The 18,731-nt window shown below is 36.9% G+C and overlaps 1 protein-coding gene across 5 annotated transcripts in view; it reads left to right on the top strand.

Moving 5' to 3' along the window:
- The first annotated feature begins 10,569 nt into the window (after window positions 1–10,569).
- The window catches only part of dnc (phosphodiesterase dunce), a 97,999-nt gene continuing 89,837 nt past the window's right edge, over window positions 10,570–18,731 (top strand). For 2 of the 5 annotated variants that reach the window (XM_065317944.1, XM_065317940.1), the window contains exons 1-2: window positions 10,570–11,139; window positions 11,700–12,063. In XM_065317944.1, the coding sequence (XP_065174016.1) occupies window positions 11,975–12,063 (89 nt within the window). In that variant the 5' untranslated portion in view covers window positions 10,570–11,139; window positions 11,700–11,974. Of the gene's footprint in view, window positions 11,140–11,575; window positions 12,064–16,977; window positions 17,086–18,731 lie in introns of those variants that run through there. The other 3 variants (XM_065317945.1, XM_065317948.1, XM_065317947.1) reach the window with 3 other exon arrangements.

Raw genomic sequence — 18,731 nt, 5'->3', positions numbered from 1 at the left:
AATCCCAGAGAATTAAAGTGTTAGAGTTCAAATCTGTTATTTTGTTGTGTCAACCAGCGCCACATACTGGAGACGAGCGGAATGTGTCGCAGGACTTGACTCACACTCTTCTCGCTACAGAAAGCTTGAATAAACAGTGCTATAAAACTGTAGTAGAGCCGAGTTATTTGCACACTATTGATTTTATCATGTCAGAGGACTTGGCTTCTAGATGTCGCTAGCGAACTCAAAATCATCTAACATAATAGGTTTTATACAACACATAAACAAAATATTACAACACGATATATAAATAGTAACAGATTGTTATGACTAAATGTTATTATATTAACACGAAACTATGAAATGCGTGTGCATAAACATCGTATTAATTACTCTCATAATTAAAGTTTATGTAAATAATTGTTGATGATTCAACGCTTGCAATTTATGCGAATTATATCGATTTTGTATACGTGGGCTTTAAATAGAAATAAAATTATACCAATGCCAGGAATTTCAATTTGCTAAATGTGGTTGGTAATTTTACATTTTACGATCAATTAAATGCGAAAGCTGTGTTAATGAAAATTCTCCGAAGTTAACATAACAACAACAAATTGCTAAAAATCAATCATTTATTTTAAATTATTCAAATAATAATTAAGTTTATTTTAGTATATTTCTGGATATAATGCAATGCATGATAATTTGTGCAATGTCCTTCAAAGGGTGTGTTTTAATGAATTTTTATTAGTCATTGAATTTGCAATTCAAATTCCTGACGTTTCCGGCGCTTTTCTGCTGTTTTTTTTCCTTAGCAGTAATTCTTAGTGATGGAAATTCATTGACACCCGTGTCAAGAGAAACTCATGAATATAATTAATGTGTATTTTTGTTTTTGAATAATTAAGTAATATTTACATTAACTTCATCAGATAAATTAAATATTTTAATACTAAATAACAAGTTTTTTTATTTTACAAAGATTCAGAGGAAAACTCTTTTCTTTAATTAAATTCATTGATTTTTTATAATCTTTAAGCAAGTCGCACTTTAACATGAAAATACCTACGTATTTTTCTTAGGGGTGCAAACCGGCAGCGAAAAATCGGGTGGAAAATAAATTTAATGGATTTGCAAATACGCGAAGCTCACTTCAAGTCGGTTTGTGACGTTTTGCATTTAACGTCGAACAAAAGCGTTCAAAACGACACGAAACGAAAAAAAAAGCATCAGAAAAGTTACGCAAATTATGCGGAGAAAAAGAAGAGTGAATAAAAATGTAAATGAATATTTGATTTTTAAAAATATAAATTTTTAGGAACTGCCTAAAAATGTAAATTATACTTGTTTTAATTAAATCATATAAAACAGGCTAAAAATTTAATTAAATCCGACATAATAAGATAATCTGCGGCAAATTGTCGGTTGAAGAGTGGAGAACAATGTCGGCAAATAAGTATGATGAAAACTATGTGCGAGCACATAAAATTACGTCTAAGTGAAACTACGCTCGCCCGGCGCCTCCACTCGGCTGGAAACACAGCGAAACTCGATCATTCAGCCGCCGCTACCATTCGCGCGCCATATGGCCGAACGCAACAGGCTGCTCGCCGACCGTCGACCCGAAACGACGCAAAACGAGAATCGAAAGCTGCTACTCGTATCTACACCAACCTACTTTCAACAAAACCTTTCCAGCACCACCCCCATCACCCAACCACCCTATTTATTGTCCTGTATAGTACCAACACCGTAAGGTTGGCCCAAAGTAGGGTAAAACCTACATTGCCTGCGAATCCAATTCTATCTTTTATAATCCCGATTTTCAATCTGGGCGCAATGTGTCTGTGGCTGTGCAGGCATACGGGATGGAAGCAGATAAAATAGAATGCGCTTCAGTCGGCAGCGGCGCGTTATTAATTTGTGATTAGGAGTCGCACAACGCACAACGACGCCGTCGACGCGATTACCTTCCACCCCTGCCTTTCAATCTGAGAGGTGTGAGTTAAGTGGAATACGTGATGTACACTGTTTGCATTTTGTGAATCAACACATGGAATAATTATAATTATATTTACAGAAATATATTTTAGATGAATTTCTATCTTGAACGCAGTGAAAATGAAAACCTTTCTATTGACATCTTTTTGATTCTTTTCCTACATCCGCTTCACCCTTCCACCATCCGAGATTCATCCACCTGAACACCGAGATCTTCGTCACAGCACTCTCCGGCTCATCGCACCCATCGCACCCATCGCATTCAGGATGGGACGAGATATTAATAAACCCGCTCTCATCGTCAACCCGCAAACCATTCATGGATGAAACTTATACCAGGTCAATATTGTAACATAATTTAGCTGGTGCTTTCGTAAAGATATGTTTAAAAGATGTATAGCGGGCGTAGTGATTTTTTTCGGGTGTCACCCGGTATGGAAAGGTGAGTGCCAGTTCGTTGGTCGATTATTGTCGACCGCGCGCTCATCATTTCGGTCGGTTTTGTCTTTGACGAAGCCTTTCGGCTCGGAAGTTCAAAGCGCGCGACGGGTCAGAGCAGAGATGTATAAATAAATTGGGAGCTTTCACCAGCACTACATCAATATGATATATACGTGTGTGTGTGTAACATAACCTAATTTAAGAATAAAAATATACATTTCTGAAGTTATGTAGATATAACCTGAAAATGTTTTGAAAATGTTGAAAAATTTGTTGGAAAGTGGTCGGGAAGCACGAGCAGCTGCGAAGCCGGAAAGGTCGCATTGTTTGCGGTGCGCACGCGCCGCGCGGGATATTCGTCCTTATCGATTAGGACCAAACGTGCTGAAAATAGCGACCGCGCGTCCACCTTCCCACCACCTTTCCATCGCGCATACTGTTCCTTTCATTCGATCTGTGTTTACAGCTCGACTTTTATTATATTCAAATTTACAATTAAACATTATAACAAATATTCCCATTCAAAATATAAAAAAACTAAATTTTGATGAAATTTCTCCAAAATTTATGAAGATAAACACGAATGATGTGAAGATGTGCAAGCAAAGTTAGCAAATAAACCAAAAGTAGTTGTATTAACTGCCTAAGACTTGTTGACTTTGTTCTGTTGACCGAGCGAAAATTAATTTTGACTTATACAGAGTACTCGCGAATGATTATCTTGTAATTTCGAAAACATCTGCGTGTAATCTGCGTTTGTAATAAATGTGAAAAGTTTCACTCTTATCGTGTTTAAACAGAAAATCTTCCATCGTGTTGGCGCGTGTGTTATTTTGTTGCGATCACTGGCGAAAAACAAACATTCGTGCATGCGTCGGTGCCGGCGGCGCAGCCGGGAGGCGGCGAGCGAGTTCCCCTTAAGCCTCGACAAACGACGGCGCGCAATAACGACAAACACGCCGGCGAAAATAAGAAAAGCGCGAGATTAATTTTAATTGTTTTCTGCGCGACAAATCCCACTTGGTAAACTGTTGTTTTGTTAGTGTACGCGTGTGCACATTCCATGGTTTGAAACAATTTTCAAATCAAATTAAACTTCACCATCATCAATTAAACGGAAAATATTTTTATTTTGTTACTAGGTTTTGGTACGCTTACCAACAGATTTTGCGATTCATTTTTATATTATAGATTTATGCACTAGTTGTTTATAGTTATGTCTACCTTTATAGCTGTAGGAATATTATAGTAAAATATGGTAATGTTGAAAATCAATATAGTTGTAATAATTCATGTTCCAGTGCGATATTCATTAATATGTACTCTCGCCCGAAATTCTGTACTTGAATGTAGATAATATTTATCGAGCGTACAACCAGTCGACCAAAACGTGTGTGCAAACGTCATTTTTAACTCGTAAAAATTTATTTCTGTTTTATTATGATGACAACAATATACATCAAATTATGATTTATATTAATGTTAGTGCACTATTATTACAGTTGATTAATATTTTATGAACAATAATTATTATTTGCTTTTATATTTGTAATATTCAACTATGATAGACGAAATTATTTGATTTAGCAATGCTTTTAGTTTATTTTTATTTTTTATAAAATTTGACTGCGCTACGTGATTTATTCAAGTATTATGCACTTCGAACGTGTGTAAATTCATGTTAATTACTGCTTTTAATTATTTATATGTGTCATGGAACTGCAGTTCTATATATAAATTATGCTATCATTTATTTTGAGTTTAATGAATCAAAATTTTAATAAATTATTTTCAAATGAAATAGGACATAATCAGAGGTTACGTATTCACATTTAACAGTTAATAAAAATACAATGGTGTCTATTATGACCGTCCACAGCTAGAAACAATAATTAAATACAAATTTTGCAAAATAAATTAGATTTTGCTTTATTTTGTTATTTTATTGATACTTTATGCTTCTAAAATAGTTCATGATTGTGGTTATGTCAAAACTACACTTTTTTACAATTAACCTCAAAATTTATACCTAACAGCTAACATTATTATAATGCATACCCTATTATTCTATATCTGCACCATTCAAATATAATGCAGGTTTTGTTGTGACGGTTCTATATAAACAGCTGGCTTGTTGTCATCTTGCACTATGCGTCTAACCAAACATTTGCATATGCACTCTCTATACTAATATAGTACGCAGCCCACTTGACACATTTCTATTCCAGCTTCACGCCGCACTAAAACAACAACGTTGATATATAAACCAAACCAAACATCCAAACTATAACCAAAAACTTTATATTCAGAGCACGATCAGATATGGATCTATCTGGGTATCAATTATTCATAGTAATGCATTGATAAACTATGTTTGCATAGAAACAAATTGCATAATACATAATATATATCTATATATCTATATATAACTCTTAGGTTATATAAATTATTATGTATGATATTTGGGAGTACACTCTGTAATCAAATGCTAATTCCTATTGATTGCATCTTCTTAATGAGTCGGAGGTTATGCGTATGGCGGCATGAATATTTTGGTATTATGCAGATTCGACAGTTTGTGCTACACAACGCAGTTATATAGTTGAAATCAGATTATTCGCTACAACATTGCTATAGAATGCAGCGTTGCCAAGTCTAAGTAATTTTGGTTAACTTGTCATTTATATTAAAGCATTGTTTTAAGATTCTATGAGTAAGTGCAGTTTACATAGGAAATTTACTAATTGCCATGTAGCTGATTTGAACATTTAGTTTGTGTAGATATTCATTGTTTATCATAGCATCAAACGGGCCATTGCAACAAGCTGACGTCTCTATCGCATGTGATTGATGAACCTAGGTGTTCAAACGGTGGTGTGATTAAAGTGCATCATATCTTTTACGATATGCGATAAAATCGGGATTTATGTTAAACGCATAAAACAGCATAATGCCACGAGATAAATTATAATACATTCGCAATAAACTTAAAATACGATTTTTTATTCACATATTTAAAATAATATAAAATGAATCGCAAAATCTGTTGGTAAGAGCATAACTCAACGGCGCCTCGACCAATTTGGCCAATTCTTTTTTGAAAATGTTTGTTAAAGTCCAAGGATTGTTTTTACGGCGAGAAATATACGAATAATTGCTGGGAAGACCCTAAAGACAGCCCTTTTCTATAGTATAAAAGTTAGCATTGAGATTCAGTCATAGTTATAGTTAAATAGTTGAATCCGAGATGGCGCGCTGAAGTGCATTGTACTTTATATAATTAATTTCTTTAAAATAAAATTGGGAATCTTATTGATTGAATTGAGACATACTATGTCTAGAACTAAAGAGTAAAAACGAATTACATTTTTATTAAAAACTACCGGGACGAAGTCGTGGGCAAAATCTAGTAACAAATAAAATCAAACATAATTCTTTTAATGAATGATGCAATAAAACGTAAAAATAAATTTTAAGAAAAGCTGTGGGAAGTAAGGCATAAAGTTAACAAGCTGGTAGATAACGTTCGCATGTTTTTTTTTTCTTCCCTTCACTTTCTTCACCTTGTTTTACCCGCCTGAGTTAATTAAAACTCTTCGACAGACTGTGCTTGCAGACTTCTTGTTTGCGTCGAACAAATTCTTTAATGTTTAATTCTAGTCCTATGTTAGACTAAAACCTAAAAATAAATTAAGCACGATAACAAATTACTAAATGTTTGATTCTTGTATTTTCAATTTCTTAATTGGCATTTGACATGGTCTGGAAATAGAACAAATAGTAGATAATTATAAGGATGATTACCAATTGTGGCAGCAGGAAACAGTAAACAGTGAATAAGCGGAAAGCGAAGCTTCAAGTGGCGTAAATTTTAATCAAGCGAATCGATATTTTCAATGCCGACGTTTATAATTCAGAAGGTGATAATCGATGGGTGTTGGTATTAAATGCGCTTGAAGAATATTTTTATCAAACGTTCAAATAGTTTTCTGAAGAGTGGGTGAGGAAATGAATAGGACTGGTTTGCTAAAGTTAAGGAAATACGATTTTTTTCTATTTTAGTTACGACACGGATGTTGCCGCTGGCAGGGACTTTGTTTTCGACAGCGCATCACAAAATTAAAATTGGAAGTGAAGATGAAAGAAAAAAACGATGATTATGTTTGTTGTTTGAAAACTAGTAATACCAAAAACTGGAAAATTTATTTCTGACAACATCTACTACATGAAAAAAATAATTGGATGTTTTTATGCTACTTTCCAATCACGGAAAATGCACATTTGGTTGCATACGTCAAAAAATCGTAAAATTCACAACCTAACTGCTATAAATTCTTCAAAATTCTAATTTAACCTTTGACGTCATTTAGGGTTTCACTGTTTTACTATTAACATCTTATTAAGTTTCAATTTCAATTCAAGGTCACGTCGCTGACAATGTGACGAGATTTGTTGCGGGACAAGGGAATGCTTAGCGCTCATTTGCACGAATTGATCGCCAACCGATCGGGTTTAATCTAGTCGCGTGCGGGCGACGAACGAAGTTAATGAGTACGAAGGGTTCGGGTCCACGGGTTCATCCCCCCGGTGCTAATATCTATTACGACCACGCGGACCTCGACGCCAATGGAATGCAAATAGAATTCGACGCTTAATTAAGATTCAAAGCGTGCGGTTTCCAATCAAAAAGACGCACCACACTAGAAATATATGAATTTTATATTTGTAAATTCGACTTGACATGATACGCCGAGATCGAAAATTGGCGGTTTGTATGCACGTTCGCAGCAGGACGGCGAAAATGTCGATGGTGAAGGCGCCGGGGAAATCTTATAAATCCTGGAACCTGACACGACGACATTGAAACGTTGCGAAAATGGAGCCCTCACGCTGCGTCATCTTTTTCGTATCCGGCGAGAATCGACACTCTTTTTTATTCGCTTCTTTTTCAGTGTGACATTTCGTTCGCGCTGCATTGCATTTTATTTGATATGTTGATATCGCGATAAAAATAAAATTGAAAAAAAGTTTGATTATTAATACTCACACTTTGTAATATTCAAGGTTGTGTCATATTTTATTGCATGCTCATGTAATTTAAGCATCTAGAATAAAACCATCAATTTTGCAACATCACAAAACACAGCGCAGAGAATAGACGGCAGATAATTACATTATTAACCAGCGGTGGTATATTTAAGTGCACGCGAAACAGCATCAACAATGGTTTCGCCGCCACAACCGCCTCCATCTCGTGCGTGCACTCACTGTGTATGTCTATGCCGTCGCATCGGCACACTGCCAATTTGTTACACGCTCATTATTCGCAATTCGTAGATGTAGATTGTTGTTTTGTTTGTGTTGGCGCGTGTTATTTACGCCGGCAGCACAATTCTCGCTCGACGTCTATTCCCATCGTCGCGCTGTCATCGCAGTCATCATTGATCACGATGACAACGACAATGTGATGGTGCTGGACGTTGACGACGGTGACAATGTGGAACATGTTCGTCACACCATCAAGCGAACAAAATGCGAAATAATAACGCCGGAAATAGATACAATGCAGCTACAAGCGTGCACTATTATTTTTACTGTAGGCAACCAGATATACTTAACCTATCTCGTTATGTTCAACTCACGGAAAATATAATTTTCTATTTATTTTGCACATATTTGCACCGATTGGATGATAATCATGACCATCAGGAAAACAATTCTCTAATAGATATTCCATTGTTTGGGAAACAATGCGAGCGTGAACGGAAAAGCGAAAATTGATAGGTTACACAACAGACAATAACGTTGTGCTCTGGAGAGCGAATCGAATAAATCAGAATACGTTCAGAAAACAAAAGACCACGAAAGCATTCATCTTGTAACACGCAATCATAGCTATGACAATCACTAATTGATAATAAACACTACATAAACAAGTTATGTTTTATTTTTTGTCCTGGTTAGTTAGTTAATTAGTTTGTGGATAGATAGATTGCTATGGTAAAATAATTACGTGCCGGTGTAAGTTATATCTAACAATGTTAATTAAATTTCAATTAACGCCGCTGTTTTGCGCTTGGTTGGAGCACGGCGAACGCGTTTTTTTTTTTCATTTCTGTTTTGATGTTTGCAATGTGGGATTTTGTGTTAAAGCAACAAAACTAAGCTAATTAAAGAAATTATTACTCGATAATGAATTTTTCCACATAAACAAGCGCAATCAATAGTTGGACGCTGTAATTTGTAGCATTCTTGTTAAACAAGGTTAGGTTATGCAACCCTTGACCTCCGCAAGTAATCCTGGCTTGTAAAGTTACATTGTAACACCCCCAGCGTCGGTTATTTTATATCCGTCGAGTTTAGAGTTGAGCGCAGCGTGCGCAAGGTGCGCCTAATTGAAATTAATACGTTTAATGGCCGCCCTCGCGCGTCGTGCGCCCCGATCTATTATGTTAGTTTAGCGCCAATTTTGTGCGATATTAAACCGCATGAGTGGTTTGAAACTTTTTAAAAACCCAATGTAGGCAACCCAATTTACAATAACAGTATATTATATTGTATGGTTGGTTGCGTGCAATTATTCGTTTTTGTTGTGAATATAAAATAAAATATAATGTATGGAAAATGTTTTATGGTTTTTATATCTATCGCGATTGAGCTAAGACGTGATGCGGCACGTTCCGGAGGCGGCAAACGCGAAAACCTGCATTATCTATTCTGCCTCGTCTACCTAAAGATTAAGGCTCGACGACGCGTAACGAACGTGCGTGCCTATTTTATTTACATACAGTGTGTTCAAATTATTAAATAAAAATTAAAAATATTGTATAATATAATAAATTGTATAAAAATTTATTTTTTATATTTTAAGTTTTTTGTGAACACATTGTATATATTTTATAATTCAGTATTGGTGGCTGCGCGTATCATCCTCGCCAGCTGCGCACGGCACCCCCGCCGCCGCAACCGCCACCGTTTGCGCCGCCGCTCGCCGGCACATCGTGCGCGTTGCCGTCTCGGGGTGCAGAGCCCGCCGCCGGTGTACGTCGACGCGTCGCGTGCGAACGTTCGCTCCTCCGACACACAACCATGGACTTTGCGTAGCCAAAAATTAATTACCAAGTGAAATCAACTAACAATCCGCAGCGAAACGTGCTTAATAATATATAGTGAACTAAATGGAATACTAGATAGCAACAATAACATGTGAAAACTATTGAATACTAATTAGAAGCGAAACGAAATTGTTTCAAAAGTTAAACAAAAACACACGTAAAATAAATGGAATAATCTAGAATCTGAATGTTAAATGTTATTTTCGTGGCAAAAATTGTTTGGAATTGGAATGTTTCGACCGAATGCAACCTAACCTCATTGATTCACTTACTGAAACACACGCATATCACGTCACACACACAACTTGGAAAACAGGGCAAAACATAACCTAACTTAGCAACTATTCAGAGATAATAACATGTTGAGATAATAATATATTAAGATAGCGACAACAATCAGAGAAATACTACGCTTATAACTGTGCTTTTTCTATCACACTATCAAAATAAACAAAACTATAATATTTTAAAAGCTGATTATCTAATGTTTACGGTTGTGTATATGAATGTTCGTAACTAGTCGAGGAACAAAAGATACTCGAGCCGAGAAAATCAACAAAAACACAGAACAAAAGAAACCCGAGGCGCAGTCTAGCTGAGATTAAATTAAATTAGTCGTGATTCAAGCCCGAGCAGCTTTATTAAGAGTGACACGACTACTGCCCGGTGGTCATATAAATAATCTAAACTTTGATTAGTAGACGGCGACCTTGCCTGACTTAGTCGAGTATATATTACTTACACGCCAACAAAACAAACAAAACATCCGATTTCTTGCAACTCCTGTGGATAACTAGAGTCTAGTGATATTTGTTTGTCACCAACTGATGCAACTGGTGGTAGTGACACTGACATAACCTAAGAGTTACTTTGTTTTCTTCAAGCGGCGTCTGTTTGAAACGTGTATGCGTGTGTGTTGTATTCGGATAATAAAACGAGGAATAATAAAAACTAGCGCGCGTCACACGCGAGGCGTTACGTGTGCGGCGAGGCGCGCGCATGGGTTGACGGCGCGGCTTTTCCTGCTGCGGCTGCAGTCCGGCGGCAGCGTTCCGCGAGGCAACGCGTCTCATACTCTTACGAAGCGTGTGTACTAGTGCGCTTGCGCGCTAGCGTGCGTGCGCGTGTGATCTATGCAACCCAACATACAGACAGCACGCAGCGGTTAGGATTGTGGAATACCGCAGCGTTTTTTTCTAGTGTTTTATGTGCTACATACTTCTGTATATCTGAAGACAGGAAATCGAGTGCATCAACAGGTGATGGTGGTGTCTTGAGGTTGGGCGTCGTATCAAGGGAAACGTCACGCTGGTGGGCGCGTGGAAGTGCTGCGTGCCCTGGTGCGGTGGCCCGGCCGACGGCAAGGCCGCCCCCCCGTCGCCGCCGTTGTCGCCGCGAGCGAGCGGCGGTGCGGGCGGAGGATCGGGCGGCGGCGGAGGCGGCGAGAGCAGCGACGAGGAGGAGTGCTGTGGCGGATCGCCGCCGCGCGCCCGTCAGCCCTCGCCCTCCGCGCACCTGCAGGACATCGCCGAGGAGGATACCGAACTGCTGGTGGACGATCGCTACGACGACGAACCGGCGCGCCTCCAGCCACTAGGTGCGACCACACATCCGCATTCACAGCATACCGACTGAGTGTTTTGTGTTTTTGATGTGTTACTGTGTGTCGTGTGTTACTCTATCTGCTCGTGACACTTTGCAAGATCACCAGAGTATTGCGATTTTCAGTTGATTGGTGTGTTGGGTTTGGAATTTTCATTCGTTTTTTTTTTTGTTTTGAATGATCTTTATTTAATTTCTAAGTATTATTCGTAGTCGTATAAGTAAGAAATTATTACACACTGTCAAAAAATCAAAACATAACCTTAAACGTACACTATACATCTAGATATCTGTAATAATTTCCTTCTTACGTGCAGAATTTGTGTTTTCTGTAGGATTACAACTCTAAACTCTACAAAAGAAAACTCTAAAGACTCACAAAAAAAGTTTGAAGCAGTTTGTACTTACGTGTGTCGAATTTTAATTTGCTGTGTTTTGATTGGTTGACTTTATCTTGCTGTTTGCTGTTGCCACCACAACCACAACCACCACACACTTTGTTTCTCCACACCGCGGTGCTCTGCCGGATTGCTAAGTTCCACGTAAACTCGGCAGGTGGCGCGCGTCTCATCTTCAAGAAGCAGCAGCAGCGCCGCAATGTGCAGTCGCCATCACCTACACTCTCGGTGAAAGCAGGCCGCAAGCAGCAACAAGTGCAACAACAACAACAACAGCATCAGCAACAACAAACGAACACTCCGCAACCACCTAATCAGCTGTCACTACAACAGCAAGGCAATCAACCGCCTGCGCAGCAGCGCACGCGCTCCATTACCAGCACCACTTCCTCCGAGGGTAGCACCTCCGGAGGTGGTGGCGCCCCCACAAAGATGCAGGCCGAGCAGGGGTCCATCGGCGACCTGCAGAAATACCACAATCGATATCTACGCAATCGGAGGCATACACTCGCAAATGTCCGGTAAGCATATCAACATAACCTTGATTATTTAACCCAAAAATGTAAAAAATACACGTAGCCAATCATATAAAGGACAGACAACCTGTTGAATATACGAATTGACTGAAATTACACTGCGAGTAAATTTCGTCATTGTTGCCATAGTTACACTAAACAACTATGGCCATGATTCTTTAATGACGTCACAATGACGGTGCAAGTCTATACACGACCATAAACAATAATTTACGCACGTTAATAAAATCGTTATTAACGATATTTGCACGACGGTGTTTACGTGCCGATAAATTCACGCTCGCATGCGCCCATAACAATAGTTTTCGCGCTTTTCTCAATGTTATATAACACGAGAAACGAAAAATAGAGTTGAAAGTCAATGCTGGTTTTAATTAAAGTGGGAAAACGTGCGGCGTGAAGCAGGAACCTGCGCGGAATGTTTATCAAGAATATTTGCATTTTGCATTTCGCATTTTGCATTTGGCGTTTGTTTCGGACGTCTTGCACTGCTGAGTGCTGATGTCGCATACTGTTCGACACTTTGCGAGTCAAACTTAATTATCAGAGTATTAGAAGTAATTAGCGTTGCGAGGCACGAACTTTATTAAAGCTGTCATCACGATAGTGAGTGAGGAAGGCACTTCGACTCCGCTAAGACTACTTGTCTATCAGTGGCTGCGTAAATAAGTAAACAAATTGGTATTAGATGAATATGTTTCGGGAAGTTTTGCAATTAATTTTGATTTGGGTGATTCTAAACCGATTTGGAGTTAAGCATCAATTAATTAATAAATTTAACTTGCTTAGTAAATAATATTTTTGTGAAATTAGGTTAAGTATGGTTATAAGTGTAATTATTGGAAATGTGCTGCGCCACCATTTTGTTTCCTTTATTATTATTGTCATTAGCATCATTATCATCATTATCAATATTCTATCTTCATTATTTCCATTACTCCATTCCCATCAGATGTAATTATTGATTTTCTGACAAATCGATATTCGACATGCCATTAAAGCTTTCAGTGCGTGCAACAATTTCAACAATTATTTTCTGTTTTTACAGAAACTTTTTGAGCGATATTTATTTTTATGTGTTTATGACTGTTTTTTTTGCGTTCAAAACTCCATTATGCGCGTGTATAATATTTAAACCAGTCTAACGTCAAGTAAAAAAAAATGCGTGGAGCGAAAGACAGAATGATTTATTGCTTGCTTTCATCACTATCGTCTATCGCCGCGATGGTTTTGACGAAAACAGTTTAACTAATACTACTTACGCACACATGGGCAATTCAAGCACGCAAACATTAATCTACATTATACGCGAAATGGTGTATAAAGTAAGTAAACCAAGCAGTAGCGATTTCTTTTTGAAAAGCGCGCAGCGTGCAAATATTAATATTGTTCGACGCGGTGTAGTGTTCGGTGAATAAACATCAGATTGGCGTATTGGCGGGGATATATGCTATTTATAGCTGCTGTTAATCGTTTTTAGTGATTGTTTTGCTATTGTTTAGTAATGTTGTTTTTTATAAATAAAACATTACTTGAATATGATGCATTTCAAAGTAAAGAAAATCCAGACAAACATGTTGGTTTTGAAATGTATACGTACGAGTAGTTTAAATATTATTATGGTAATTATTTAAATAAATTATAGATTGTGGGTTTTTCATGGGTATTTTTGTTTGGGGAATTTGTTATGTTGAAAATAGGACATATTTTCAAAGTCAAGTTAAAAAAAATTCGAATATAGGACAGCAGATTGTGCAAAATTTAATTGCTTTATATTTGCTGGAATAGTGTGTAAATATATAATTATACGCACATATTCGAAAAATTGTGTTTTATAGCATTTACATTAACTTTTTCTACTTTTACTCAATTTCCACGTTTAGGTTTTTGTTATTGAACAAATGCGCAGGCGCAACCTTTATCCCATGAATAAAGCCAGTGCGTAATGTACTTTACTCACGGCTTTGGCCGTCCGTATTTGAAGTACCTCATTTTTGCTCTCAAAAACCCGTGAAAAAACTGGGGTTTTAAAGGTGGAAGTAGAAAATATTATATTAAGTAACAAGTGGCTAAACTAGGGTATTATAGACGAAATTGATTGAGGGCGAGCGTAGTAAGCGGCCAGTCAATCGAATCTTTAACAACATTTAGCTACGAGCATTGAAATTTGCTCACACACTTATAAAAACTGTAAGGTTATAAGTGCCATGCCGCGTGGCGGCCCATGTGACGCTTCTGTTCATATCGTGCCCCTCCGATACGAGCAGAAGCAGCGCCTGCTTTGACGTGTTTGTCTAACGTCGCATGGTATTTCTTACCGCCTTGTGCTGCTCCGTAGGCAAATGCGCAGGCGCATGCTCCATCCCGTCCATAATGCAAGTACATAATGAATATTATATACGGCTTGGCCGGCCGTATATAAAGTACCACTTTTGTGTCTTCAAACCGTGGAAAAACTGGCGCTTTATAGGTGGAAGCAGAAAAACATTATTTAGAATGTTTCTTATTTTACTTTGGGTAGAAGTATTTAATCAAAATTAAAGTGTACGTCTATAAAAGTAGCATTTTACACACTTATCGTCAAAATGCAATATAGTTTATATTGTGGCGTAAATAAACGTAAAATAGACGTCAATTTAAAGACTACTTTAATAACAACGCATAATAGTTTAATAATTTTGCGCACTAGTGCTAAAAACATATTTTTATGCATTCCATATAAAATATGTGTTTTCTGCTATTTTCATGTTATTTTTAGATCTTGTAACAAAATTGTGATTTATTGGATTATACCTAATATTATTTCGCTACCGGCGCGCGTCGTACAAACGCTTTTGGCACAGCGAATCAAAGCTAACATATTCTTTATCAATTGTGAAACGAATCAAGACAATATTTTCCTCTGCGATATTAAAAATAAATACACATATTGATCTAAAATTACACACAGTTTATTTGCACAATTATATTTTTACAATAAAATTAAGTAGGTACTATAATATAAATAAAATTTACGACATATGGCAAATTCAACTCGAAGCGTATTGAAATGCTACTTTAAACCTACATAAACTTTATTCCATTTCAAATTGCAATTGCAATTTCGGTACCGCCGTAAAATTTATTTCTGCGCTTTACAGTTTCCGATACAAGCGGCTTTCATCCAGATTAAAAGTATTTATATGATTATGTGTCACATTCTATCTATATTTTAAATTAAATCAGCTCGAGCTGAAAGTTTGGGTTAATTTAAAACTTGATGAAAAGTTTAGAGCTCAAAGCTCAACTCTGAGTATGAACTGATGTGCGAGTACGTGGTAGTATGATGTATGAATGAAGAATGATGTTTTTATGACCGCTGCGTTTGAATGTCAAAAATGGAAGTTAGCCGGTCTGCTGGCCTGCAGGTTGGCAGCGCTCACAAACAAAACCTTTGGCGTTTGCTGAAAAGATTAAATAGGACGAGGCGCGCCGATAAAGGATGCTGTTCGCGCTCGGGCATACAATGCATCAACATTGCATACGGAAAACTCGGTGAAAATCGCACATACAAACACCGTATGAATCACAAATGAGTTGAGGAGACAATCAAAACAGACTTATATTAGGAATTTCATAAAATATTAATAAATTTTCGGGGTAAATTAATATTTGAAGGGTTTTCTGAACAAATAGTAGTAAAATTTGTGTTTTGTTGATTTCACCATGAAGTTAATAATACCAAAACATAAAGTTTTGTAATATTTATTTTTTTATCGTCTTTTTTGATGAATTTTCATGATTTTTGTTTGTTTGTTCCCTTTTCACGCCCAAATTATTGAAGCAATTTTAATGATTTTTTGTATAAATCTTGCAGAAAAACATAAAAACTTTTTATATAAAAAATTAAGTTTTGGGAGCTAAAATACTTTAAATAGCTTTAAATATAATGTTTAAGTTAAAACATTATGGTGGCTTTCTAAAACATTCAAAATCAAACTAAATCTTATTTTTTTAATCGTGTAAAAATCCATTTTATGATTTTGATTTAAAAATCTTTGAAAACGAGAACGATGACTTTTGTTATCAAGCCAAACATTGGGGTAAATTATCCCGAAAGTAATGGAGACGACACGACGAAAATATCAAGATTGTGAAATGAGGGGACGCGAAGATGGCGAGCGGCGATGAATTATCCCGCGCGTCTTCCTGATATTAGCATCGTTGCGCGTCCCGGCCGGATATTACAATTAAGTGCAAGCCGAGCGCGCGCCCTGCTTAGCAGCCCGGCTCTCACGTTTCGACGTTTATTTATTTCGCCGTCCTCCATTGTCTTCTTCATCTTTTGCGTTCACCATCACTTCAAGTCTATTGCATCGTGTTGCTGGTATCCGTTTACTTTTTTTTATTTTCGAGCATTTTCTTCAAGTGTTTCCAGATTTGTGGTTTCTTGAGGTTTTGTTGTCTTGGTTTTCATACCAAATTAATAATATAAGATTTTAACGGTATTCCATTACCTAGGCATGGAATTTTTTAAAATATTTAAATATTTATTTTTTACGTGTCTATACAGAATTTCAAAAAGAGAATTTCATATTTCGTTGCTTTTTAGAGTTCCACTTGTCATGGCTGGTTACTTTTGTTTTTCTTTGTTTCCCACTCGCCAAGAAAGCGAAAACTTTTCAATAATTCATACGCAAAGTGGAACTCAACGCGAACATGTGTTAGCATCTTTTATTCAGACAGTATTTTTAAGTCTAGTTTAAACTGTCAAATGTCAGAAAAATTCATATCACACACGTCAAAATTTTGGTGTAATTTTTTTAGGAATTTATTTAAATTGAAGAGAAATAGTTTTATGCGGAGTTTATTTAGAAAAATTTCGTGATTTAGTGCTTTTCGTTGATTTCGTATTTAATGTGCGTATTTACATTTCACTCGGTTCACGATGATGAAGATGCTGCGCTTGAAAAAGCTTTTAATCCACATCAAGAGCGACAAGAACCCAAGCGAAGCCGATTTGACCAAGTGAGTGACTTTCACACACATTTGCACACAACCATATGTGTTCTCAACCCTCTCAAGTTACTCCTTTATACTTTTTTTCATCATTTTCACAACGAAACGTTTCCACTTGGCCAACGCAATAGATTTTCATTTTCGCCACCGAAAAAATAATTAAAATATTTGTTTCAATATAAACTCAAGGATGAAACCACGAAACGTAATAAATAAACTTAGAGTTAAAAAGTCTCTTTCTTAACTTTTGAAAGTAATAAATCGTTTTGGACATCGCCGTGCCAATATTTATATGGAGCGCATCGCGTGGCACGTTTGTTGATTAGACTTTAGTGCGTTTCACACATTGAGCTGTCATATTTTTAGAAGTTTGCGAGCACAGGGTACGCTATTCAACATTTTAGTTTTCAACTGTTCGCACGTTTGAGCTTTCATCATTTCCAAGCTAATTCCAACTAAGTTGATTCAGTTTTTGATGAGCTTTGAGGTCGAGTTTCGAAAACGCAAAGTGTTACACGTTTTCACCTTTAACTTTATGCCATCATAAACTTGCCAAATGAGTTAACATAACTCTAATAACTTGATTATTTGCACGTGTAATTAATAGCGTTAGATTTTGGTTTTAATTTGATTTTTTTTCTCTTCGTGGAAGCTGATGAAACAAAAAAAAATAATTACGCAAATCTAATTATCACCGAAACGAGTTGCGGCGCTCCAAGCAGCGATAGCCCATCTATTATCGGTTGATCGACGAACCGCTTCGTTTCGCTTCTTCAGCATTCCTCATCAGATTCCCATCCGGATTCTCCACTCTCCAGCGATAAGTTGGAGTAATTTCGTGCGCAATTTTCGCGGAATTTCCAAATTATTCTCGAAGTAATTTGTGAAATACTTGAGGACAACTTGAACAATACGAAATATTCTTCAACCAAGAATTTATTTTTTCTAATTTGCGAATTTCGTAAATACCTAGGCGCAGTTGAGACAAATATAATAAAAACCTATGTGCGTTGTGTCTGTTCGCCAGCAGGAAATATAAAATAGCTAAATTTAGCGTGCGCGCTAGCGATTGCCCCCGTTTTTCGGGATGACCTCCCACGCGACGCGCACTGCACGCGGGACAACATCCTCGAGGCAATAAAACAAAAATTTTATCCATGCAAAACCTACGAAAATAAATTTCAGCAATTATACTAATATTATCCAGTCATAAATTACACGCACATGACAATATCATTAGATGAAAACATTTGAAATGATACAAAACCGAGCAAATATGCTCGGGAAAAGTTACGGAACTAGTTCCAACCGAGTTTGAGTTAATTTTCAACTTTGTCTCCGAGTGTGAGTTGGAGTTTGAGTTGGACTTCGTTAAAACTAAAAAATGAGCGCGTATCGAAACTTGCGAAACTGCTTCCTGCGATTTTCCGCGAAGACGCTTCGGGCAATGTGTGTAAACTTGTTAGATCTTTCTCATCAGCTCGTGTTAAAACGAAAAAGCCAAATAGCCGGGGAGGAAGAAATGATGAAAAAGTGATACGTCTACAACTCACTTTAATATCTACTTTAACTTTTCTCCACCAAGCAGACATTGATTTTCTTATAAATATATTTTATTATACTGTAAATATGTTTGACTCGCACAATCGAATTTT

This window comes from Atheta coriaria, unplaced genomic scaffold (genome assembly GCF_025399875.1).
Source record: "Atheta coriaria isolate IRGN ID8LTWV9N9 unplaced genomic scaffold, Caltech_Dcor_3.1 hic_scaffold_3_pilon, whole genome shotgun sequence".
NCBI classification, from domain to species: Eukaryota; Metazoa; Arthropoda; class Insecta; order Coleoptera; family Staphylinidae; genus Dalotia; species Dalotia coriaria.
Note: the sequence above shows the minus strand (reverse complement) of the source record. Positions and strands in the feature narration are given on the sequence as shown.